This window comes from Moschus berezovskii, chromosome 11 (assembly GCF_049115385.1).
Source record: "Moschus berezovskii isolate FMDL1 chromosome 11, NW_MosBer_1.0, whole genome shotgun sequence".
Classification (NCBI taxonomy): Eukaryota; Metazoa; Chordata; class Mammalia; order Artiodactyla; family Moschidae; genus Moschus; species Moschus berezovskii.
This window is the reverse complement of record NC_142470.1, coordinates 77,099,638-77,126,440: the sequence shown is the minus strand read 5'-3', so window position 1 is coordinate 77,126,440 and position 26,803 is coordinate 77,099,638. Positions and strand designations below refer to the sequence as shown.

At 42.5% G+C, this 26,803-nt stretch overlaps 1 protein-coding gene across 2 annotated transcripts in view; it reads right to left on the bottom strand.

Annotated features, from left to right (window-relative positions):
- Positions 1 to 26,803, bottom strand: part of LHCGR (luteinizing hormone/choriogonadotropin receptor) — a 71,743-nt gene that overhangs the window by 33,919 nt on the left and 11,021 nt on the right. The window contains exons 2-7 of one of the 2 annotated variants that reach the window (XM_055399421.2): positions 17,732 to 17,803; positions 15,699 to 15,773; positions 12,670 to 12,744; positions 10,672 to 10,746; positions 10,506 to 10,583; positions 392 to 460 (exon numbers count right to left, since the gene is read on the bottom strand). In XM_055399421.2, coding sequence (XP_055255396.2) covers positions 392 to 460; positions 10,506 to 10,583; positions 10,672 to 10,746; positions 12,670 to 12,744; positions 15,699 to 15,773; positions 17,732 to 17,803 — 444 coding nt within the window. The remainder of the gene's footprint in view (positions 1 to 391; positions 461 to 10,505; positions 10,584 to 10,671; positions 10,747 to 12,669; positions 12,745 to 15,698; positions 15,774 to 17,731; positions 17,804 to 26,803) is intronic. The other variant, XM_055399424.2, reaches the window with a different exon arrangement.

Genomic DNA, 26,803 nt, shown 5'->3' with positions numbered 1-26,803 from the left:
ATTAGGCTGGTAAATGGCCTTATCCGACATCTCTGCAGTGGGGCCAGGAGGAAGAATTTCTTCACTGAAATCGAGCTGCCTCTAACACACCATCAGCCCAAGTGAGGGGACTGGAGAGGGGGGCTGTGAGACGGAGGAGCCTAAAGCAGGGTGTTGAATATTTCAGCAAACTGTCAACCTCAGTGTATCCAGGCTGCATCTGTTTTTGATATCAGGGTGCTCTGGGGTTTCCAGTCAGCCAGTTGCCTAGTAACACGCGTGCTACACTGAGGACCAGGCACTTGAAAGTTTATTTTTGTCCTGAGTTAGTTGCTGAAGATTGAATGTGATCTGGTAGCCAGAGTAATATTTCATTTTTATTCATGAGCTGGGGAAACAAGCACATACTTACAGGGAAATCAGCGTTGTCCCATTGAATGCATGACTTTGTATTTCTTCAAATCCATTTCCATATAGTTTTCTGAAGAGGGAGGAGAGAGATTTTAGAAATGAAAGAAACACAGTTTGCAATCACACAGTCTTCCTTCTGTGACATTTATTGCTAAGATAATTACTGGCATTTACAATATCTAGCTCAGTTTTTCTAACATTTTAGATCCTCGGGGCCTATGGAGATAAGACTGTTTCCTTGCTCTAGTTTACTTCCACCTCCACCACCAGCACCACTACTAATTTGTTCAATGTTTATTAAGTGCCAGATATTGATCATTATGCTGATCAATATCTGGCACTTCAGTTCAGTTCAGTCGCTCAGTCGTGTCCGTAATGAACACTTAATAAAATATATACAAAAAATTCCGCATATATTTTATGATTTAATCCTTATCATCATTCACACTATTCTTATCAGAAACCTAAGCCTTCATGTTGCTGTGTAGCATGCTTAAGGTCAGAGAAAACAGTGGTAGACCTGGATCTGGAGGCTTGAGCCATGTAACACTTAAGTCTTCTCTCTGGTTGTCCGGGCCAGTGTGGGTGTATGGGCTTTCCGGATCACTGAAAGCTGAGGGCAGAAGGCGGCTCCAGTACTGAGTTACTGTTTCTTTTTCTTAGATGAGTCTGTGGTGTTAGCGATGCCATATTTTGTTCCCCAACTAAGATTTCAGTGTCTGTGAATAGTTATTTAAGACCCCTTGGATAGTGAAATCAATTTAGTTGGGTGAAATCAGCATTTAACAGAATGAAGTAGAACAAACTGGAAAATATTAGAGTATGTTGCATGTAATCAGGGTAGTACTGTTTATGACGTTTTGTGCCACCATTGTTTATGTTATGTACATGAAAGTATATGTATACATACATATATATCTTAGTCTGCCCAGACTAAGACTAAGACTTCATTCTAGTCTTAGTTCTAAGACGCCTTAGAACACAGATGCTGGGAAATGTTAGAGCCAGAAAAGAGCTTGGAGAGGAGCAAGGAGCATCCCCTTTCGCTTCACAAAGAAGGAACGAGGCTCAGGGAAGAAAGTGGCCTATCTAAAGTCCACGGTTGGTGGAATTGAGACCAGAACACACTTTGAATGGGGCTACTTCTAGCACATCGGTTTTGCTGGTTGATGTGCCTTTTCTTCCCTGAAATATTCACATGGCCCCTCTTCCTTCCCCTATAGAACTAAGTTTAATGTGGTGTTTCTTGGTGTGGCCTCTCCTGACTGCCGTATTTACCACCCTTCCCTTCCCCAGCATTCTAGCATTCTCCCTCTCCCTTCTCTGAGTTACTTTATCAGCATCTGACCCATGATTATTTTGTTGTCTACCTCTCCCAGCAGAATGTAACATTTATGAGAACAAGAATTCGAATTATTCTGTTCCTTACAGGATTACCTGTACGGAGAACAGTGCCTGGGACCTGGGAGGATTACAGTGAATATATGTTACATGAATTGAATGGACAAATGGTAATATATAAGATGAATTTCTTAGTGTAAACCAGAGCCAAGCAAGTTTGAAAGCCACAGTCTCAAATGGAAATGTTTGTGTATGTTCTTCATAAACAATGACTTAAGACTCAAGTAAGAAGGCTGTGGTGTGACATAAAATTAAGCTTCTGCATCTGGCAAGATGCTCACTTTGCTTTTCAGTGTAGCTGGCAGCTGCATGGGCTGTGTCAGGGACAGCCTGGAAGGGGTGGTATGACAGTCTCCACCTACTCCTCAGGTGGCTGCTGTCTGCAAGGTTTCTCTAGGCTTTGTTAAATAAAACTAGCACAGGATTTCACTTCATTGTATCTGTCTATGTGTAATATGTATGTATATAGTGTGTGTGTGGGGGGTTGGGGGGTCCCTTCCTTTCCATTAACACAGCTGAGACAAACCAGCATATAAGTAAATATAGGTGGGACTCAGCATTGAAGCATGGCATTTAAAGACTGAAATTCAGAAAATAAAGAGATTACAAAATAATGAGTTCAGAGATTGCTGGGGATCGTATTTAATTCTTTTTGTAAACCCCCCAGATCTCTCATAATGCTATTATCTAGCAGGAGCTCAGTCAACAGGCTGGCGGCAGCAGTAGCCTTGCCCTTCCATGGGAGAAAGAGCTTTGTCTGGCTCCCCCTGCTCTCACAGGCCTTCTCCTGTGTTTACAGTTTCACACACGAGCTCTTAACTGTGTTTGGTAATGTATTATTGGATGCCATTTTTCAATAGTTTTCCTTCACCATTTACATTGTAGAATCTGAAGGGATTGATATCTGGATTATGTCTGTTGTCTTGTGCAATTAGACACAGCCTTCTTACCTCCTCCACACAATCCCACTAGAATTCTCTCTTTATTTTACACTTAGAATATTGTTCCTTGTCAGCCACTTGTCATCTTGGGGGCTGAATGCCTTTATAATAATCTCTTTTAGATGAAGAAATTGTGCCTGTCTCTTCTCTGAACTTTTGAAATGGGATCTTTTAGAGTCTAGTCTACTGTTTGTCAAATCAGTCTCCTCCATCCACTGAATCAGCATCATCTGGAGTTGCTGGACAGAAATGTAGACTCAGACCTACTGACAAGGTGCCCTGCAGACCTAGAGTCAGAACCTGGCTGTGGTAGCCAGTAACATGCACAATTTTTGGAAATGCATATATTTTGTCATGAGTTACTTTCCTTTTTAACAAGTTATTTTTGGCTGCGCTGGGTCTTCACTGCTGTGCACAGGCTTCCTCTAGTTGCAGCAAGCGGGAGCTACTTTCTAGTTGTGGTGCACAGGCTTCTCATCGCAGTGGCTTCTCTTGCTGCGGAACACAGGCATGTGGGCTCCAGTAGATTTGGCTCCTGGGCTCTGGAGCACAGGCTCAGTAAGGTGCACAGAATTACTTGCTTCACGGCATGTGGGAATCTTCCTAGGTCAGGGATTGAACCCATGTCTCCAGCATTGGCAGGCGAATTCTTAACCACCATGCCACCAGAGAAGTCTGCAGAGGCACTTTCACAGCAAGCTCTCCCAGTGAGCTTTGGGCATGCCACTTGGCGACCTCTTGCCCTAGGGTATATGTAATAGGATGCTGCAGCTCTCATTGTTTTCATGGTGCAAATCAGATGGTCTATTGGACAGCACTGAGTCCAGATTCTGGTCCCCTTACTGCATTCTTTGCCTTCTTAGTGCTGGAGCTCCATGTGTAGGAAAGTAGTCCCTACTCTGCTTCTTGCAAAGCAAAGTTGCCAGTGCTTGTCTGAATGCCCAGTCCTCACCACTGTTATGTGATACCCTGATCCTACTTTTGATACATCTTAGGATCTTCCAGTTGACTTTTTTGTGGGGCCTACAGTGCCATTGCTCTAAGCGCAGCCTTGCAGGTAAGTCTGCAAGCCCTGAACCCAAGCCTTACCTGGGCTTGAATCCTAGCTCTACTACTTATGAACTGAGTTGCTTTAGGCAAGTTACTTAACCTCTCCGTGTCTCAACTTCCTGATATGAAAATAGGGATGATAATAATAGTCTTGACCTCAAAAGACTGTTGTGTAGGTTAAAACAGTATATGTACATTAAGTGCTTAGCACTAGGTTCTGGAACAAAGTAAGTGCTTAGTGTGTCGCTCCTGTGATGATTATTATTATCATATTTAACAGTGGCTTCCAGATGTCTGGCAGAACAGAGGGAAAGATGTCCCTTTCCATGCTCTGAACAGCCTGCCCCGAAATGCAGTAACCTGTTAAATTGGACTGTCATCCTCCTCTACTGGGGTGGGGGCCTTTCTTCTCCTGGATGGAGCAGGTCAGCTCAGTGGCCTGGGCTGCTCCAAATGTACTCACTCCCTGGGGGCCCTTAGCCACCTCTGCTCTATGTTGGCATCACTGCATCTTTGTATTTGAACATTTTTCCTGTCTTAAATTTTTTTTTTTTTTCATACTCTGGGTTCTGCTTCTTCCAACTTTCCAAAGAATCTGGCTTACTATTTCCTTTTCAGCTGCTGCTCCTCGGCTCTGTTCTTAACATTTGCAGACAATAGAATGTACTACCTTGTTTTGATTAAATGAGTGGAGAAATTACAGATGTGAGTGGGAAACCTCATGCTGTCAGCCTGCAGAATGCTTTAAATGCCCTTTAAAACATCTGGATAGTCACTTCAGATCGCTTTTCTCCAAAACATCATGGTGTCAGAATTAAATGAGGAGGGCTTCCTTTGCCTTGAGGATGCTGTCACAGGCATAGAAATGAATTTTTCTCTCTCATCTATTACAATAACTGCACCTTACTTTAAAGCATTGTCTAGGTTCTCTATTCAAATGTCAGAAATTGTGACTCAGAGAGAGTGGCACCTTTTCATTCAAAATAAGATTCGGGCTTTAGAACATCACAGATGACATTCTGAATGCTGCCTTATAGCAAACCCCAACTCTTCCTGGGGCTTTAAAAGTATTTCTGGGGTTATAGTAGCAGTCTCAGACATTCTTCCATGGTTCCCACTCAGATCATGTAGCCAACGTGGTTTTGAATGATTTCAAAGAAGCAAGCTTAGTTTAGGTTTATAGATCCTCAGGGTCTCAAAGAATGCCCCAATGAATGGGGAAGTATCACATGCCTTAGGATCTGGGGTCCTCCCATGTCTTTATTGAGGACACAAGATATGGCAGATCCATGTCCTTGCATGCTTAGTCACTCAGTCGTGCCTGACTCTTTGCAACCCCATAGACTGTAGCCCGCCAGGCTCCTCTGTCCGTGGAATTTCCCAGGCAAGAATACTGGAGTGGGTTGCTATTTCCTCCCCCATCCATGTCCTTGAGAGGATCATAATCTCAATGAGTGAAAACACGAAGTAATGAAAGAATAATACAAACCAGGAGACAGTCCCTGTGAGCATGTGTGGTGTGCAGAAATGGGAAGTCTTGGAGAAGTTCTCTGGGGTTAGAGAAGTCAGAGAGGCTGCATGGTGGACTCAGACCTTGTGGAATCAGTAACACGCTCTTCTAGAAAATCTGCCCTGTGGTAGTATATCTGTAAGCAAATTTTTATCAGATGACCATGCAAACACCATCCTAAAGAAGAGGGATCCTAAAATCACCACTTTCTTCTTACAATACTTTGCCGAAATCCTTATATATCTGAATACTTCTTCATGCATGAAGACACTGCTTCAGAGGGTGCCCTGGCAGTGGTTGTGTGGATAACTATCTCTGGTCATGGCCAAGTTCATGCCAGCTTACCATATGCAACAATAAAAAGGTGACAAGCTTTCCAAATAATACTGATAGCAATGGAGAACAATACATTGGATAACATTTTTGAAAAATCCATGTTTCGTAGTGTTACTTAAAAAGAGAGAGAAAGAGAGGAGAATGAAGGGAAAAAAAACCTTTCTGATACAGAAGAGTGCTGGCTGGCAAATGTAGAGGAGTGATACATTTAAAATCACCATTTTGTAGCTCTCTATAATAACTGAATAATGAATGAATGCTGGCACCATTGGGGGAAAGGCTGTCGGCCAGCGGGTAGTCACATGAACTCAAAGTATCCCATGATGGTTTGCTGAATTATGAGAAAGGGAGAAACACGCCCTTACAATGAAGAGGTCTGGCAGTACCTCCGTAAGCAAATAGCCTAGGAGTGGCGTGGCATGACACCATGTACCTCCTGGTCTGATGCACAGGGAGACATTTAACATCTAACCAGGACAGTATAGTTGGAGGAGTCCAGACAACTGGCCTAAAGCCCTCAAAGGAATTAGTGTTTTGCAGAGCAGAGGAAGATAGGAGGGCAGTTCTCAGGGGGTGAGGTTGGGAGGACTAAGGGACATAACAGCAAAACTGCTATGGATAATGTTTGAATTCTGAGTTTTAAAAAAATCTGTCAAAGACATTTTCATTTGAACACAGACTGTAAGTTGGATGATGTCATTAAATCCATGTTGATTTTCTCAGGTGTAATGGTGTTGTAGTTCCAGAGAATGTTTCTGTTTAGGGAAATACATGCTGCAGTATTTGGGTAGGAAGTAGCATGTCTATAAACTTCTTTTGGATGGTTTGGCAAAAGGGAGATGTGTTGTATATATTTACATATATAGAGACGGAGTGTTGTGGCAAGATGATAATAGTAGGTGAAACTAGGTAAGATGCATAGGGGTGTTCATAGTGCTGTTCTTTCGTCAGTGGAAAGACAAATGAAAAGTGATTCTATTTGTCAGTTAAATTTCTCAAAATAAAAAAAAGTATTTTAAAAGAGATGATGAGACATGTTTTCATGATGGTCTGAAATAATCGGCTTGCTAAATATAAGCTTTTAAGTGGTGATCCAGTGTGGTTGACACAATGTGACTGAATTGAATTTGCACAAGGAGGTGGCAATAGTCCCATTGGAAAGTTTGTTGCAGGTCTGTGACTTGGCTAAAACTGGGTGGACTTAGAGCCAGGACTAATGCCCAGGCTTTCTACTTCAGTGCCCAGCAGTCTCTCCACTGCGGCTCATCACGGGTGCAGCCAGGAATCTTGTCCTGCTTTGCCGGGCCACCCTTCTCTGAAGGGTCTTAGAGAATTGATTGCCATGACCTTTCCTTCTCTGTGAGGAGTTCAGATGTGAATCAGGGTTGACTCCTTTTTTGAGCCTGGTATGACAAGTCATTTAGAATATTGTAAAGGTGGCGCAGCCAAATCCTGCTCATTCAGGGTGGGGGGCATTTCAGGGTAGCCTCTTGAGGAGATTTAATGAAAAGCCAAATGGCTTTAAAGGGACATAAGAGCATAATGCATAGTTTTAGCATTAGCCCCACTGAGCTTCTCCAGCATCAAGTGAAGTGTTTTGTTTTCATTAAAAGAGCTCACAGTTGGTAAAGATCTGGGCGGGGGGAGGGCAGGAAAGCGTCCATAAAAAGCGAAATCTCAACTACTACTAATAATGAGAAGAGAAGGCTTGCCATCATTATTTTCTAATTAGAGAGTTGAACTTTATAGCTGAGGAAATAAGGTTTTCCTCTTTGAATGTAATACCCTTTTGCAGCGGGGTGCTCCACATGATCCTTCATGTACAGAAAGGCCCATTCAGCTGAGAATAAGTGCCAAGCAAATGACTAATCACTCCCTTCCAGATGAAGGGCCAAGAGTGAGGAGGGAGATGGAGGCCCAGTCCCTCACGGGCTCCCTGGGAGAGATGGAGCTGCAGTCCTCATTAACTTCAGAAGTGGGGCAATTACGCCCTGCTGGAGGCACTATTCTTCTTAAAATCATAACTGAAATAAGTGAATGGCCCCTAATAAAAGCACTGTGCAGCTCTTGTGTACAAGATGCTGAAATGTGACGTGTGAGAAGAAATGGTTGGTCTCCCCTTGGGTTTGGTGGGGCGGCACCATCGTGTGAACTCATAGACCCCTGTGGGTTTTCTCAACACTCATTTTCTTACTGGTCTTCCTCCACATCTTCTGCTCTTCCTTCCATTCTCGTTGCACTCCTCTCCCATGGCAGTGCTTATATCTGGGAGGAGTACTTGCTACTGTTTTCCTGATTACTTTCTGATTTAGGTCAGAATCAAAGGAAGTCTTGGATATTTGTGATCTTCGAATAAAAGCTATTCTACTGAGTGGTTTTTTCTTAATACTTTTTTTCCAGGGTTATTTCTAAGCTGTCAGCCCCTTAACCCTGCATTCAGAACCCTCTGCAATCCAGTGTTTCCTCCACCCCCACCATTTATCTAAATGTATTTTCCATCTCTTAAGCAGGATGTTTCCTGCCAATGAATATGCCTCATGCTGCTTTCCTCCTTCCCACTGCCATGCTTTTGCTCATGTTCACTTGGAAAATCCACCCCCTGTTTCTCAGTATATGGTACCACATAATGGTTAAGACCATGACTCTGGAGCCAAGACTGTCTGAGACTAACGCTTGACCTGGGGTGAATTACTTAACTTTTCAGTGTCTTGGTTTCCTCATCTAAACGTGGGGTGGACAGTCCCTACCTCATAGGGTTGCAAGATTTAAATGAGTTTTTTAAAAAGTACTTTAAAACAGTGTCAGTTCAGTTCAGTTGCTCAGTCGTGTCTGACTCTTTGCGACCCCATGAATCACAGCACGCCAGGCCTCCCTGTCTATCACCAACTCCCGGAGTTCACCCAAACTCATGTCCATCGAGTCGGTGATGCCATCCAGCCATCTCATTCTCTGCCGTCCCCATCTCCTCCTGCCCCCAATCCCTCCCAGCATCAGAGTCTTTTCCAGTGAGTCAACTCATCGCATGAGGTGGCCAAAGTATTGGAGTTTCAGCTTCAGCATCAGTCCTTCCAATAAAACAGTGTAGGCACTTAATAAGTGCTATGTAAATATTAGCCACTTTTATCATATTTACTCATACAAGTGTTACTGATTCTGCAAGGTCTCACTCAGGTCTGCAGCCTGACTTCTACAGCCTAAGAGAACCTCTCCAAGACTTCTCATTTCTGGGTACCACACACTCGCAGTGAATGTCTACTGGCTTGTATTATTCTTTCATGTTTTCTCCCATTGAGATTGTGAGCTTCCCAAAGACATGGATCTTATATGTCTTTTGTGTCCTCGGTAAAGACACAGAAAGACCCCAAGTCCTAAGGCATGCAGTACATCCCCACTCAGTGCTCTGTAAACGCCCTGTTTCTGACAGCGGACATGATGAATGAGTAGGTCCTGATCCACAGGTGATGGTGAGTCAGAAAGGCTTTATAAACAGCTAGAAGAGCTATAGTACCTGAGGGAAGTGGAGGAGTAGAAACAAGTTTTTCTAGGATCTAGTCTCCTTTCTGATGTGTAAGAGATGCAAGGTAAGAATTTGAGTTATTTTAAAGCTATTTTTGGTTGCTGCTCTGTATTCTTTTGATTGCAACACTCTTGAGTCCAGGCTGTATTGGCCACAGCTTTGTAACATGATAACTATGTGTTGAATTATACTTGCACACAGTAAAATTACTAATCAAATGCAGGGCACCATTGATACTAATTTCTAGAATCCACTGTATAAAAGACAATCCTCTGAGATGGTCTCTTCTCTTGTTTCACAACTAGGTCCTCTTTGGGTCATCAATACATGTTGTCTCTTTCTTTACGGACATTTAAGGTCATTGATTGTCTTATCATGATCCTGCCGTGGAATGTAAGCAAAGCAGGATGTGGATGTGGGAGCAGAATTGAACATGGGTCACTGGGCTTTGGAGATAAATGAGACATGGTGCCCAGGATTCTGCCTCTGAATGGTGGAGCAAAGGAAGGTGGCCTATGTGAAGAGGGCAGGAATCTAACGGGAAGGAAGTCAGGCAGGTGTACAGTGAAGAGAATAAGTTGGGTTGTCTTAGCATGATGCCCCTCAAACTTTAATGTGATGTGAATCACTTTGAATCTTATTAAAATGCAGATTCTGAGTCGGTAGGTCTGGGATGAGCCTGAGAATCTGTGTTTCTTACCAGCTCTCAGAAGACACTATAGATGCTTGTCCCTGGACCATATGTTTAGTAGCGAGGCCTTAGGAAAGAGCATGGAAGGGATAGGCTTGTGCGCCTGGTAACATGATGAGTGACTGCCAGATGAGAAGACATTATTTTCAAGTATGAAAGGATGTAGGGAATGGGCATAGTTGGTGTTCCTTCAGAAACAAAGTAAGCAGGTTCCACGGAGAAGGTGAAAAATGACAGAGAGAGAGCAGGGCCCTTTGATCAGCTACTCTACCTACTTGAAGAATATCCTTCCAACCTCTTCTCAGTTGAGACTTGAAATTTCTGTGCTCTCTTTTTACCAGGGCAGTCACTCCCCTCCAGGCTGTCTCTTTTTAGCTTCAAAGCAGTCCATCGATGTAGTGAACAATTTCATCAGTTGGAAATTCAGTCACTATAAATCCTCAGGGCCCATTTGATTAATTTTGAACTTAATGGGTTGGTTGGTTGTCATATGAACAGATGACCTAGCTGCCATCCCACACGACTCCTCTCACCCTTGGCATTTTAGGTCAGAAAGAATGTCAGCAGCAAGTTAAGAACATGATAAAAGACAAGAAAGAGCCCACCTCAAGCTAGAAGTAGGAATAGTAGGAGCTGCATGGCAGAGCCTGAATTTGCACATTTACTTACAGCGTTATGGATTCGTTATTCATCCCTTGAAAAGCATTTCCTGGTACGGTGGTTATGTGTAAGTTATCACAAATTTCCCTTGAGGAATGAAATGAGAAATATTTACTTTCTAAATTTCAGCTGCAAATAGGAAACTGTTCTGCATAGCAATCAGCCTGGTACTTACAGAATAAAATTAAATTCAGAGGAGAAGATCTTCGTAACATCTGGAAGCTTGCGGATGCCTGTGTTACAGATGCTTCTGTGATTTGGGGCAGGATGGGAATGTGGGCAGAGTGAGTACAGGGGATTTTTACTAAAGAATGAAGATAAAAACAGTAGAAAGACACTGTGCAGATAACTATTTTCACATTAGATTTAAAAATGTGGAGTTTGGCTTTATCAGTAACACTTCTGACTGTTGAAGATCAGAATTTAAAAGCCCCTAACACTATTGGGGGAAGTTGCTCCTTTTGGAGATCTAAGGGATGGGACCAACTCTTCGGTCTTCTTCATTTACATTTGTATTTCCAGCCTGTCTTTTTCCTGTTGCATCAGTTACATTTTCCTATTGTATTGTGTTCCATTTCCTTTTGCTAATTAGTGTATTCCGTGTTCTTAATGGTTCTAGAAAGCATCTCTCTACTTTAGAACAGGTTTTAACTCAAACATTTCAGGAAGATTAATGTCTATGTGAGAAATCATATCCTCATTATTAAAAATCTCGATTTAGCTACCTTACAGTTCAGGGAGTTCTTCCCTGTATCTCACTGATCATGGAACATTCTTTTGGTTTTGGAGCTACTCAAGGCTCTTCCTCTTTTCCTCCCACCTTTTACATAGCCTTCAAAGAGGAGTGGGACTTCAGTGATAGGTTAAATTGAAGGATATTTTATTACACAAGAATGGGACTCCTTGAGAGGAATCCAGCATCTGGATCTTCCCAGCCGAGTTTTAAATTCACCGGTTATGGACTATGGGCAGCTAAACTGAACTGCCCGGCACTCTGGTGATGAGGAAAGGAATCCAGGTTTCCCTTTTGGCTCTCTCTGGTTTTCCTCCTTACCTGTTACCCCAGATCACATGGAATCCTTGTCCTTTCTGTGACTGGTGAAGGCAGTGTGGGCTTGGACTGCAGTGTGTACTGGGTTAGGGGAATATTGTATTTTAGGGGTGAAGATGCTATTTAATAAAAGCAGTGATTCTTAGATAACAAGGGGCTGCAGTGGTCAAATTTGATTTTGGGATTTTCTTATGTTTTTCCAACGTATTTGATACTGCAGATACTTATGTGTCCTGTAGATCCCTTGGAGGTCTGGAAAAGCAGCACATTTGGGTTAGGAATTGTCATCCAGAGTTAGAGCTCCAAAGGGGCTATGCTCGTGGCCCAGGGCAGGGGTGCTAGAGGTGGTGGACTTTGCGTCCTCTGGGGATTTTATGAAATTTAATTCATCAGGAAGAAGAGAGAATGGACATCTGTATCAGAGGCTTAAATGTTCATTTTCTTCTCTATGAATAAATGATTACTTGATATTCAAGAAGATCCAGGGTGACTAATTTATAGATTTGTATCACGTTACAGGAATTCTTATTTTGCTGGCAAGGTGATGAATCTGCTAGGCTACAGTGGTACTCAACTTATAATGCTAACTATAATAAGGTTTAACGGGAAACAGAAAATAATGATTTGGTTTATATGGCACAAGGCCTACCTCAAGGCAATACTTTAAAATTCACTGAGTGAATGAATGGACACAGGAGAGAAATGAGGTCAGGAATTTTCAACCATGGATGGGGGTCAAATCAGAATCGCCTCTCCCACTTTCACCTATGCCCTGTCTATATCCCCACCTCGCCTTAGAGATTCCGACCTACCCTTTTTAAAGTGTCCTGACCTCCCTGTCCTATGCTCACCATCACTTTGAAAATCATTGCAAGGGGGTGATATCCTTCTTGGATGTTTGGGACAAAGAAAATGTCGGGAACCACTAACGTGTATTCAAAAGCACCCAGCATAGTGGTTAATAGGAAATGCTGATTAGCTTTTAATCAGAAAGCTGAAGACAGACATGCAAATAATGCCAAGTATGTGGTTTAAAAATTCTCCCCAACCTTTTAATTGTTTACGTTTTCATCAGATGCCCATATCCCCTGCCCCTATTGCTTAAAAAGGAAAATTCCTCACAGGTATTTTAACTGAGGGAGATTTGTAAATGCTCCAGCCTCAATGTACACCAGGTTTTTAGTGTTCTGGATCAGTCTGTAAAGAGAAATGGAAAAACAGGCAGCAGTTTATTAGACGTGCTTTATTTGGACTGCATAAGGCCATGGTCACCAGAGGATGCTGGCTGAAAAGTGGCATCAATAAAATCAAGTGACTTTCTTGTGCTTGAGGGGTGCTCCTGAGACCCTCAGGATAGAAATGGGATGATGAGAGCCAGTTGGCTACTGCCAGGAAGTTCTGCTTTCAACCTCTTGCTGAGATAAGTGTAAGCATCATAGCTGGGAGTCTGTTCCATTCTCCCTGCTCTCCTTCCTGCCCCCGAGTAACAACCAACATCCAGGGCTCCTGGCCAGCTAGGTCCTGCCCAACCATGGCGCCAGCACACTGGGGGTGATGGGCAATTTCACTCTCAAGAGAAATGAACGAATTGGCTGTTTGCTCTTGGAGACAAACTGGTCATCTTCGTAGTGGCTGGCAGTCACACTGACCGGTTATTCAGATAGGCACTCAGCCTTTGGAATAGCCCAGGGCTGACGCCAGGGCCTTGCATTTGGGGGATAATTGGTTGTATGATGATGCCAGGCCTTCTAATGTCCCTGAGCTAGTGCTCCCTACTGTAAAATTAGAATAATAATAGCACTTCCTCTGCCTCACAGGTTGGTAGGGAGTGAGTAACATAATAGGTAGAGATAATACACAAGGCAGGGCTTGGCAAAATGTGAAAGTACAGCCACAGTACTGCAGTGGCATTACTGCCTTTCTTCCTGGTTCCCCAGTGACTTTGAAAAGCAGCTACATTTACTGAATCCTGTCTACTATGGATTCAATAAAAGGTCAGTAAATCCCTTGGCTTTTTAAACCCAGGCAACAGCCACTGAAGGAAATGATGATTACTCTTGTTCTGTAGAGAAAATGTAGTGTATTGGTTAGGTGGATGGACTCCGGTGTCAGCTTGGTTTAACAGGCTGGTTTTACTAATTGTATGACCTTGATGCATCACTTAAAGCTTGATTTCCTCATAGAGTGGGTTTTGAACAGTGAATATGTGTGTCTGGTTCACAGTAAGGCCTTCCAGAGTTGACAACAGTGGGTGAAATCAGAAGTTGAATGCCTGGTCTCTAATCACAGAGCTGAGAAGTAGCAGAACCTGGAGGTGAACACAGCTTTTCCGACTCCAAGTCTAGTGTGTATTCCACCTTACTATAGTTTCCTACCATGGGGCCGACTTCTATCTGTTACGTCCCTCTGATTCTTTAGAGGTGAGTGACTTTTTGTTGCAATTAACTTTACAACAACTAAGTCAAGCAGTCTTGGGCCATATAAGACATTAGGTGGGTAGGATGGAAAGAACTTCTATTTCTGAAGACTGTTTTGGAATCTGACCACTCATCCATCCATTCATTGAACAAACATTTACTGAATACCTGCATGTGCCAGGCATTGTTCTAGGTGCTGGAGATCCAGCTGTAAACAAGGCAAAGAGAGCTGTGCGGAGCTGACATTCTAGTCTCAGGGCCTTCTTTCCCTTAGACCACTTTATTTTTCTTTCTGTATCAATAAATTGATACTTTAACTTTATATCTATATAAAGATAGATATCTTTGTCTATTAAATAAAAACTGCTTTACATCATGAGCAGTTTTATTTATCTCAAGCTGCTGTGGTTCAACATTGCTTCAGAAGTCTGTTAAAACTGCAGATTTTCAGATTTCCAGGTCCAGGTAGGACTGATAATGGAAATGATGTAACAGAAATGACCTTCCCCTACCCCGCTCCCACCATGAAATTCTACTTCACAGCAAAGTCCAGACTATACCTTTTGCACTTAAATACCTGTTATTTTGGATTTCCCTCTGTTTGGTGAATTAGTCTTACTTCCCAGGTTACACTATTGTCTCTTGGGGGAGATGTAAATTTTACCTCCTTTGTATTCCAGGATCATTTGACCCTTAGTTGGACATGTGTACCCACATACTTATTAATTCATTATTCTCTTTAGATGACTGTTAATTGGACCATTCATAGGGAGGCCTTGTGGTACAGTGGAAAATGCACAAGCTTTGAAGACATGGGCTGGGGTTGAATTCCAGCCCTGGCATTGTCGAAGGGGCCACTTTGATCAAGTTACCGACCCTTCTGAGCCTCCATTCCTTCCTGTGAACAAAAGGGATAATTACCCCACTTTGCAGGGCAACTGCAAGGATTACATGACACAGCCTAGAGGAAATAAAGGCTGAGCACAAGTGCTCAAAATATGTTTGTTGCTAATATCTTTTCTGCTTCCTTAACTTTGGAAACTCCTCTGCTGATGCAGCTTGTAGAAGTTCAGATTTGGGCCAAACTAGGCAGCAGTAAGAAGCCTGATTTAGGAGTCACGTGACCTATTTCTAGTCTTATTAACTCTGGCTCTAATTTGCTGTGTGACATCTGAAAACTGAATCAAGCTAGTCTTCTCCCATTCCCCCTTTTTAGTAAATTGGAAGAAAATGATAATTTGAAAAGGATTATTATTAAGAATCAGTTCAAAAACATCACAACAATAAATCGAACATACACATGTCAAACACTTTTACATGGTAGGTTTCCAAGAACCATTTACTAAATAAATGAATATGCCCAAATAGTCCCCAGTGAACTAATTCATGATCTCTAAGCTCCTCTCTAAATATTCCACCACCTCAAGGACTCCATACCCTCCCTTCCATAAGGTGAGTGCTACTTGGCAGGACTCCACAATGTCAATTTTAATTTCCAACTTTGTGTTGTGATGTTTCAGAGTTTATACAGCTCCCAGGGAGAAGCAGTTGTCACCATGGCAACCTGCAGGACACTGCAGTGACAGAAATTAGTGCCTGCCCAGACCTAGTAATTGCTGTAGTCTCTTCCTCTTGGATTCCCAGCTATGGATGCTTGAATACAAATACTGAGTGGGCTCCAGCCAGCGAGGGTAATAGTGTACAGCAAGAAACTATCTGTTAGCCGATGCTTACATTTCAGACAAATTGAGGAGGTTGTCAAAGGCATTAGCTTCTATCTTTTCCAAGGAATCACTCTGAGAGATTTCACTAGGGGAGAGAAAGAGAAGAAGAAGAAAAAGAAGCATGAAATAAATGGCTATTTCTGCATGATAATAAGCTGTGTGCATGACCCAACAATGTTGGGGGAGGGGGGCTCCAGTGTGTCCTTCTAAACAAGAACAGAGATGCCTTAAGTTGTCCTCACATCATAACGTGCTCGCACCTCCCTCTAGGAGCACGAATGGGCACCTGCAACCCAGATGCAGTTGAAATGCAAGTTTCAGTATTTCCTGTTGATGTGACAGCTTTTGCTTATTTATCTACGGACTCAGAGTTACAGATTGTTGGAAGTAGACATGCCCTCTGGGGAAATCCAGTTGGATTCCCTTGTTTTATAGCTTTGGGCATTAAAACTCTGAGAGGAGAGGCGAACAGTGCTTATAAGAAGATTCGGAATCGGAATTAAAATGTCTGGGTTCCCAACTCCATCACTCTAGTGAGGTTTTAGTTTGGGTTAGGATTTCTGGTTTCTTAACTCTTTACCCCTCTCCCAAATCCTGTTCTGAGGCATCTGCAGAGTGGTCAGCTCCTGCATGAAGTGTCCGTATTGGGTTGTGACTATTTGTATTTGACCATTTTCCTCACTTTGTTAGCAAACGAAGGACAGAGACTATATCCTAGTCACTCCTGAATCCCTAGTGGCTTCATACAGCCTGGCATTTAGGGTATCAATGGATGAACAGATAAGTGAATGAATTGGTTTTTTTTTTAAAAGAGACACAAAAGTAAAGGAACCAACTTTGCCATATATCACCCCCAAGCACGTGGGTAATGTCAATGTTACCCTAAAATCCCCATATAAGCTACCATTTGCTGCCAGCTGAGAAAAAAAGTCTCAGATTCTAAGGTTAACATTCCCTGAAGGTTTCAGACTTGATGAGCTTTAGCCTATAGGAACGCTGAGTCTAAGGCAGTTAAGGCCTTTTATGAACAACACAGTAGTGGAGAGTTCCTAGGCTGATTCATCTTATTCCTACCTAATAGTTTCGCTTATTAAACCGTGGCTGCTTTTCTCACTAGGAGGTCTTAATGCAGTCAAAGTTTTCAAAACTCAACATTTAAAATTCTTGAGAGCAGAAGAGTAAAGGTTAGCCTCAGGCAAACCTGACATTTCTGTAACCTGCAATGAGTTTCCTATAATATGCACTAATTCTTAACGAATTATTTTTAATGTTCCTATTGCTTGCTAATACCCTAAAGAGCAGTCAGAGTTTCCCCACAGACCTAGGACTGATCATGTAGCATCTTCAGAGATGCAGATCTGTTCTCAAAGCCCTGAAAATTGTTAAGATGCTCTCTGGAAGCATCTAAATGGCCTCTGAGGTCCTGTGACTCAGACTGACATTAAGGAAGATGCTGGAATACTGAACTCCATACTCTCGTTCCATATATGGGCTTTTGTGTCCTAGAAGCTGACCCGGGAACATAGGATTGAAGTTATGTCAGATACACATTGCATTGAGATCACATTGCATTATCAGGCTGCTTTACACTTTTGATAAATGCCTTTTATCAATATAGATACAAATACTGTATTTGTCATACACTTATTATTTAGATACAAAGATAATCTTCTGATGCACAATAAACTTTCAACACATTTTCTTCTATGCGGGTGTTATCTAAAAATGTGACATGAGGGAACAGCCGCTCTAGCAGAGGGAGTTTTTTATGATTGGAATCTATCTTTTTTTTCTACTGAAGTAGTTTATCATCACTTATCAAAATGCATTCAATTTGTTGAGATAAGGTTAATTATCTGAATTTTAATGACTCTTGAAAATCATCCCTTTTCTTCAAAGGTCCCTGGGTATTATTTGTACTTACTAGGGTTTCCTAAACACAGTTTCTCTCCTAGAGAAATTACCACTTTTCAACTATGTGTTCTCTGAGAAAAAATTTTATTTCAATTATAAATGTCGTTTGATATGCAGTATCTTACTTACATTTTTATGACCTCATTAAGTCCTCTGAAAGCTTGAGATGGGATTACTTTGATAGGGAGATAGGTGAGTGATCTAGAAAAGAAAAAAGGAAAGCCAAGAGTTTAAGATTTAAGATTTGGTGCCTTTTAAGTTAATGAATGAAATGTGTGTGTATATGTGTGACCGCAGAATTCCCAATAGCTAGATTCAGGTTGAAAATTCTAACTTCTATCAATAAAGAAATGTGCCATCACTAATTCGTGGTCTTTATCAAAAAGTGTGTAATTTCATGGTTAAGATAGCGAACCTTGGGATCAGATGCACCCAGGGTCAAATCTCCACTCCTCTACTACCTGGCTACACAACCCTAAACATATTATTTAGATCCTCTATTTCAGGTCCTTTGTCTATAAAATTGAAATAATAATTCCTATTTCACAGGGTTGTTGTGAAAATTAATCAAGATAACCTGTATAAAGAATCAGGCTTGGTACCAAGTAAACAGTTAACACATAGTTTTAGAGTGGACATATAGGCTTGTTGGGAGGATAGAAAAGAAGCTGTCTTGGGTAGAGTGGAGAAATGGATGGTGAAAATACAATTGAAAACCAGGCAGGTAGGAGAAGGGAAGATTCACTAACAACATGCTCCTATTTTGCTCTATACCATCTTCCCCAGGCAGCCTATTTTAATTTTATTTCAACCAGACCACTTTGCTCCTATGGTTAATCAAATGCCATTTTGATTTAATGCCATTTAATCTCATACCATTTGAGGGAAGCATCTAAAGAGATTCCTTCAGGCTCTTATATCCAGAAGAACAATCGGAGTGTTCTTGAATTGAGATCAAAGTTATACATTACAAAAGGTTGAGAAAAGAGTGACCACTCAGCGAAAGCAAAACCAGAATAGGACACTGTACGAGTGATAAAGGAACCTGGGTTAAGATAACTCAGGAGAAAGCATCTGCAAGGCAGAGATGAAGGTTAACTGGTATTTATCAAGCATATACACTGATTTAAGGATTTGGCCCAGGGACTGGAAGAGAGGAGGGGAGTGGACCAGGACATTTCAGGAGGGAAGTGAATATTGAGAATATGGAGAACAGAAGTGGGAGACGCTGCCTTGCTTTTCTGTCTATGAAGCAGAGACTGGCTTACCTGCTGGGAGGTAGCACCTCCTCCATGACGAGCAGATGAGAATCAGTGAGAGGTCTTATAGTTCCAGAAAGGACGTGCTACTGGGACTTGTCACGTGCTATGTAAACTATGCACACCCACCTCTAACCTTATTTTATCCACTTAACAATGGTGTGAGGTGGGTATTTCCCTTCAATAGCAGAAGAAACTTGATCGCAAGAAATTAAGTAACCTGGACCAGGTAACACGACCAAGCTGACGGAGTCCAAATGTTCTTTCTACTGTGCAGTACTGGGCTGACGTATATGGCTCCTAACACACTCTCTCTCTCTTCTTTCTCCCAGCTTTATTGAGGGGTAATTGACAAATATAATTGTATATATTTAAAAGGTACAACATGATAATTAGATATATACAAATTAGATATATACATACATTGTGGAATGATTACCAATATCAAGATAATGAACACATCCTGTCACACCTCAGTTAACATGTATGTGTGAGTGTGTGTATGTGGTAAGAGTATTCAGCTCAGCAACTTTTCAATACACAATAGCTACCTATTCCTTTTTTTATTAATTTATTTCTTTTAATTGGAGGCTAATTACTTTACAATATTGTAGTGGTTTTTGCCACACACTGACATGAGTCAGCCATGGGTGTACATGTGTTCCCCATCCTGAACCCCCCTCCCATCTCCCTCTTCATCCCATCCCTCAGGGTCATCCCAGTGCACCAGCCCTGAGCATCCTGTCTCATGCATCGAACCTGGACTGGTGATCTGTTTCACATATGATAATATACATGTTTCAATGCTATTCTCTCAGATCATCCCACCCTTGCCTTCTCCCACAAGTCCAAAAGACTGTTCTATACATCTGTGTCTCTTTTGAATAGCCACCTATTCTTAACTATAGCCACCTTGCTGTACATTAGATCCTCAGAACCTATTCTTATAACTGAATGTTTGTACCCTTTGACTTGTATCTCTTCATTTTCCCTTGCCCCCAGTCACTGGTGACCACCATTTCTATTCTCTGTTTCTATGAAATTGTTTTTACCCCCCTAGATTTCAGAGAGAAATGATACCAGGTAGCATTTGTCTTTCTCTAGCTTATTTCACTTAGCATAATGCTTTCCAGTTTCATCCATGTTGCTGCAAATGGAAAATTTCCTTCTTGTTATGTCTGAAAAATATTCTGTTGTATATATATATATATATGTATATATACACACACAAGGTATACATATATACACACACCATATTTTCTCTGTCCATTCATCTGTCATATGACTTTAGGTTGTTTCCATATCTTGACTATTATGAATAATGCTGCCATGAATATGGGATGCAGATGTCTCCGAGAGGTAGTGATTTCATTTCCTTCTGATGCATGCCAGGTCACTCACTCTTTCTCATTGAGCACAGTGAAAGGACAGGCTCTGGACCCTCACTTCTCTTGAGAAGAAGCATGTTACACTCTTGCCATTCCTCCTGCAAAGCAGCTTACCAGTAATTCCTCTCTAGGAGCTAATGCAAAGAAATTTCATTGCAGAAAAACACTTTCACTCAACAATCTCTTAGAGGTGTTACAACCTAGAACAAGTAATCCAAACTTGGTCCTCTGATTTTATCCCTGAAGACAGTCCCACCAAGCATATCCTTCAGTACCCAAACTTATTTAACAGAACATCTGAGAAGAACAGGGACAGGACAGGGAGAAATCTTCTTATGATGGCATGTTTGCTTCCTATATTTCTTCTGGAATCATGTCTGCTTGGCTTACTGATTAAAAACACAGTTTTATTGCTCTCTGCACTGCCAAGTCAATAAATTTCCAGAAGAGAAAGCAGTATTCTACTGTACCCCATGCAACATCAATAAAACTGACAGCCAAATTCTGATTCCAGAATCTTTATTGCTGGGGATAATGCAGTGCAGAACATATTTTGGAGAGTGTTTACATAAAAGCTTCAACTGAACCCTTCAGAGCTGTTTATTCATGCAAATGCAGCCCAGAAGCTGAAGCCTCTTAGCAGGCAGCCTTCTCCTCCAAAAGGGAGCACGTGTGGTTCCCAGGAGAGCAGTTTGGCTCAGAGCTGACCAGGAAGGACACCTGAGTGTTTGATTGATGGAGGGATGAGGGATAAGGAGCAAGGGCTGGACAGAAGTGAGCGAAGCTATAGATCATCACTGGCTGCTCCCGGCCACTGTGCAACAGCCCTGGTGTAAGATGAAATTTCGTAGAGTCGATGTTGATGCTGCAGAGCAGGAAAGGCTAGTGATGAGAGTGAAAACAGAATGCCTACCATAAAAGAGACACCAGGTGAACAGCAGGCGGCTTCATGGATGTGGCTGGCCCCAGAAAAGAGGCCCGGGGGTCAGAGGATGAGGGGGAGATGGGGTGAGACAGGTGCACCAACCTTTTCACGACAGAAGTATTGTCATGAAGTGACATGGAGAAGGTGGGTCTATGAATCCCAAACTGTTTTCCCCACTGACGCATTTTTATTTTAGTGACATCATGTATTCCTTTCTGATTCGTCTTCCAAGGGCAGCAATTCTGAAGCATTCATGTGTCTGTCTCCTGTATTTAAATGTTTGTTCATGTGGTCCATGATTTGTTAATAATCATCTCAATGTACTCCCATTGGAGGTGATCCTTTTCCTGTTCGATGCTTCTGTGATTCTACCCATGAAGCCAGAAGCTCTTAGCAATGTGAACAATTGTCCCAATAACCCTGCAGTTCCACTCCTGTATACATCCCAGAGAAGTTCTCACACTGATACTTAAGGAAACCTGCACAAAGATCTTCTTCATAGCATCACGTGTGTGGAAGGCAACCTGAGTGTCTCCTACTGAGTGAGGGGATGGTGAAATGTACACACCTACCTAATGGGTCGGCAGGTATGAGCGAGAATGTAAAGGTAGACAGAGAAGCATGTGTGGATCTTAGAATCATGGTGTTAAGAGAAGTACCTAAGACATTAATGATACATATGCACAATACTACTTGAGGAATTAAAATGCATGCACACCAGACATTAGAAAACATGAACATACATCAGGATGGCTGCCTATGGTGCACCTTAGTACCTGGAACTATGCTCCCCCTGTACTGGTACTTATTTTGGCCTTGATTCCTTATCCTGTACCCTGCCTGATCTCCCCAAAGTCCATCCAGAAGGAGAGCCTCTGACCTTCCTTTCTGCCAATCACCAGATCTTGAGCCCTGTATTTCTGCCTCTCAGAAGACACTGCTGACCTGAATAGGTTCCTAGGTGCTATCTGGTTCAGCTCAGTTCAGTCACTCAGTCGTGTCTGACTCTGCAACCCCATGGACTGCAGCATGCCAGGCTTCCCTGTCCATCACCAACTCCTAGAGCTTGCTCAAACTCATGTTCATCGAGTTGGTGATGCCATCCAACCATCTCATCCTCTGCTATCTGATTAGGATCAATATATCATCTCTCACGGCTGGGTTCTCACTTGCAAACTGGGCCCCATGGCGTAGATGCTGACCCTGTGCTAGGGCCACCCAGTGCAGTTGGGTTAATTCCTCTAGTGGATGCTGTGGTAGGCTGCCACAGTCTTCTTTAGGACTGAGGTACTCTTTGGGAAGCAATAAAGAATCCACCTGAAATGCAGGAGACGTGGAGACATGGGTTCTATCCCTGGGTCAGAAAGACCCCCTGGAGAAGGAAATGGTGATCCATTCCAATATTCTTGCCTGGAAAATCCCATGGACAGAGGAGCCTGGCGGACTTCAGTCCAAAGGTCTGCAAAAGTGTTGGACATGACTGAGTGATTGAGCACAGCACCCATTCCCCCTGCTACTGGGAGAGCGGGCAACTGAAGTTCTCAGCTAAGTTGCCCTCCTGGAATTTCTGTCAGCCCTAGATTGCCACTTCACTCAATATTAGGTCTTATTTACTGGGTATCCTGCATCCAGTGACTGGTCATGCACATGCTTAGTTGTTCCTGACTCTTTGCAACCCCATGGACTATATAGCCTATAGCCTGGCAGACTTCTCTGTTCATGGGATTTTTCAGGCAAGAATACTGGAGTGGGTGCCATTTCCTCCTCCAGGGGATCTTCCTGACCCAGGGATCAAACCTGCATCTCCTGCATTTGCAGGCAGAATCTTTACCTGCTGAGCCATCGGGGAAGCCTGGATGCATAGACTAAAGGTCCAGCCCTTTTGTCTTGCCTAACGTGGAACTACTCACGAGAGCCATCCTGCTTTCAGACTTCCTTTACATCAACTCTTTCACCTGGGCCCTGACTCAATGTGCTTCCCAGCCAGCCCCAGTTGTCAAGGCACCAGCTCACCTTCTGTCAGAGCCCAACAACAGATACACAGATAGCATTCAGATGAACCTAATCCCCTTGAAGAAGAAGCTGCCACATTATCAGGTCCTCCTTAATTGTTCCTAATGTCTCTTTGAGGACTCAAGGGTAGGGCTTGGGCCCCTCTTATAATTTTTTTTTTCTTCTAAGTTTAATAATGCTGATGACCTTGAAAGAAGCAAGTTTGTCCAGCTCACTGGTTTGTTAATGAACCTTCAACATAATGTTAGCAGGAAAGTTTCAGAATCAGGAGTTTCTTTGTCCCCCTTTAAAGAAGCCCAAGATTTAGAAATCCTTGCTTATAAAAACCTGTCCATTGGGAGACATTTGCATTATTAAAGAGTTCTTTGTTCTACAGGAGGATCTGATGAAAGGTTCCTTTAAATAGCAAACTCCCTAGGTGCATGAAAAATATGGTTTAACTGACACACTCTCAAAGATAGGTATTGCCTCAAACCAATTTCAACTGTAGGTTCCCCTACCTCACCCTGTGTTTTAAGAGCTTGGAGTGCACAGATGCTTTCCAGGGTAGGACCACCTGCTGAAGCCCACAGGCTGAGCAGGACCAGAGGAAGACAAGAGCCAGGGAAGAAATCTCATGCTAATCTGGAGTCCTCAAAGCCTGGATGGGGTCTTGCTCACCTTGCTGGATCCTTCACCTCTTCTGCTTAGAATGGCAGAAATGAAATGTTTTTATTCACTTCCCTCTAATCGTTTAGAAAAGCCATCTGTATTACCGAGTTAAGAAAGCTACAAACATCCAGCCATCTTTCATAGCTACACACCCTGAATTTTAAAACACTGCCCACTCCAGTGTTCTTGCCTGGAGAATCCCAGGAATGGGGGAGCCTGGTGGGCTGCTGTCTATGGGGTCGCACAGAGCCGGACACACCTGAAGTGACTTAGTAGCAGCAGCAGCAGCAGCAGCAGCAGCAAAATCAGAGGAAGAGAAAAAGACGTAAACCAGGGATGGTCAAAGATATGTTTGCAAATGAACTCAGAAATGGGAGCATTAAACACTGACTTGTTCAACTTTAAAAGAATGTTAATGTTTTTGTATTTATTACATAAGACCTTGTTCTACATTGAACAGAGACTTGAGAAGTCCTGTGTTCTTTTCAAAGTCAGTCATTATAATAAACTTGCTTTCATCTTGGAATGAAATAAAAATGGCTTTTCCCTTCACAAATGATTTTAAACCTTCATGCTTTCAAATGCATTGATCTATTTGGCAACTTCATTATTGAGTATGTCTTCCTTTATTGGCCTCTTGTCTTTAGCATTTACCTGGAGGAAACTGAGATGTCAATGTTAACTGAAATATGAAGTCAGTATAGATGGACATCCAATATGTTAAAATTTTACATCAGAAAATTCTGGAATACACTTTTAAGCACTTCCTGCATTAGATTCAGTGAACCAGAATAAAAAGGCTTGCTTGCAAGTGGTTTGGTCTAACCCCTCACTTTAGATGAAGAATCTTAAGTGAGGAAAAGTGAAATGACTTCCCTGAAACCACAAGGCAGTTCGGCAGCAGATCTGCACTAGAACATACGTTACTTTGTTCCTGGTCCAGTGCTATGTCCTACATTAGTCAAATCACAACAGTTCTGTTCCTTAGGGGTGTCTTGATACATCCCACTACACAGTCCTCTGGTTCTTCTGCAAAAACCTTGCTTCTGTTAGAGCCACCAGCTTCTTGAGTGTGTGTATGCTCACAGTCTTTAACTTCAAAGTGTTAGTCACTCAGTCATGTCCGACTCTTGGCGACCCCATGGACTGTAGCCCACTAGACTCCTCTGTCCATGGAATTCTCTAGGCAAGAATACTGGAGTGGATAGCCATTCTCTTCTCCAGGGGATTGTTCCAACCCAGGGTTCAAACCCAGGTCTCCTGCACTGCAGGCAGATTCGTTACCATTTGAGCCACCAGGGAAGTCCCCAAACTTCTAAGGTGTAGTTCAAATTCCTGTTTTCCCATGAAGCTTTTAGAGCCTACCAGGGTGCCTTTTCTTCCTGTCCCCTGCCCTTCTTAGCACTAGTGACTACATTAAAAATAGTTTCTCTTTTTCTGCACTGTTTTTTGAGAACTCATCAGGTGTTTTGTATGAGTGTTTCCTCTGTTCACCATTGAATTCCCAGTGTCCTTCATGGTCTGAAGGCAGAATCCAGCCTTCATATTGGTTTCTCTTCACTCCATCCTGAGTTTCCTTTGCCCACTATGGCCTTTCCTGATAACTCCCACCACGTCACTCTAACACTCAGATTCTTCTGTCCCTCCTCTTGACCTGTCTATTTTTCTACAAATGTTTCAGCCTTGCATTCAAGGCCCTTGAAACAAAAGCTTAAACTTCATTTGCCAGTCCTATCACCCACACTTCCCCTCATATAACCAATACACTAAACTTGCACTGTCCAAAAATGCAGCCACCAGCCACATGTGGGTACTGAGCATTTGAAATATGTCCAGGCCAAACAGAGACACACTCTAAGTTTCAAATACACACCAGATGTCAAAGACTTGGCAAAACAAAATGAAGTATCTCATTAATAACTTTTATATTGATCGATGTTGAGATGTATGTGGCTGAACCACACTGACTTTCTCAGCTCTCTCTTAGGCCTGCAGTCTCACCCCTCTCCTCTCTGCATGGCCTGACCTTTAGTGCACTCACAAGGAATGCAACCAAACTGGATGAGTTTCCTGTCACCTTTTACCCTAGTCTTCATCCAAAATGAAAACTGGAAGAATGCCTCCTGCTGACGCAGATGTTTCATGGTCATGAAACCCCCAAGCGGAAGGAAAAACCCCTGGTTCCCACCTGGTGTAGACCTGCTTCTCCACAGCAGTCAGGTTCTATTTTCAGCTCTGGTCCCTGTAAAGCCCCCGTATACCCTTTTCCACACCCTGCAGTATGGAGTACAACTGTGCATGCTGTCCACTTAATCCCACCTGTATATAAATTACCCTCAATAAGCTTCATAGTTGCACTTCATGAAGGTGCCTGTTTTGTTTTTCAATCTCAAGTTTAGAAGACATTATTTAATATAATAATTTTGCCTTCCAACAAAAATTCAATATTGAATATTCAATATTTCAATATTCTATTGAATATTCAAAATTCAATATTCAATTTTGCCTTCCAACAAAAATGATGTTGTACATTTGGATTAAATAAAATATTTTACCAACCTAGATAGCATATTAAAAAGCAGAGACGTTAGTTTGTCAACAAAGGTCCGTCTAGTCAAGGCTATGGTTTTTCTGGTAGTCATGTATGGATGTGAGAGTTGGATTATAAAGAAAGCTGAGTGCCAAAGAATTGATGTCTTTGAACTGTGGTGTTGGAGAAGACTCTTGAGAGTCCCTTGGACTGCAAGGAGATCCAACCAGTCCATCCTAAAGGAGATCAGCCCTGGGTGTTCATTGGAAGCTGAAACTCCAATACTTTGGCTACCTGATGCGAAGAGCTGACTCATTTGAAAAGACCCTGATGTTGGGAGAGATTGAGGGCAGGAGGAGAAGGGGACGACAGAGGATGAGATGGTTGGATGGCATCACCGACTCAGTGAACATGGGTTTGGGTAGTCTCTGGGAG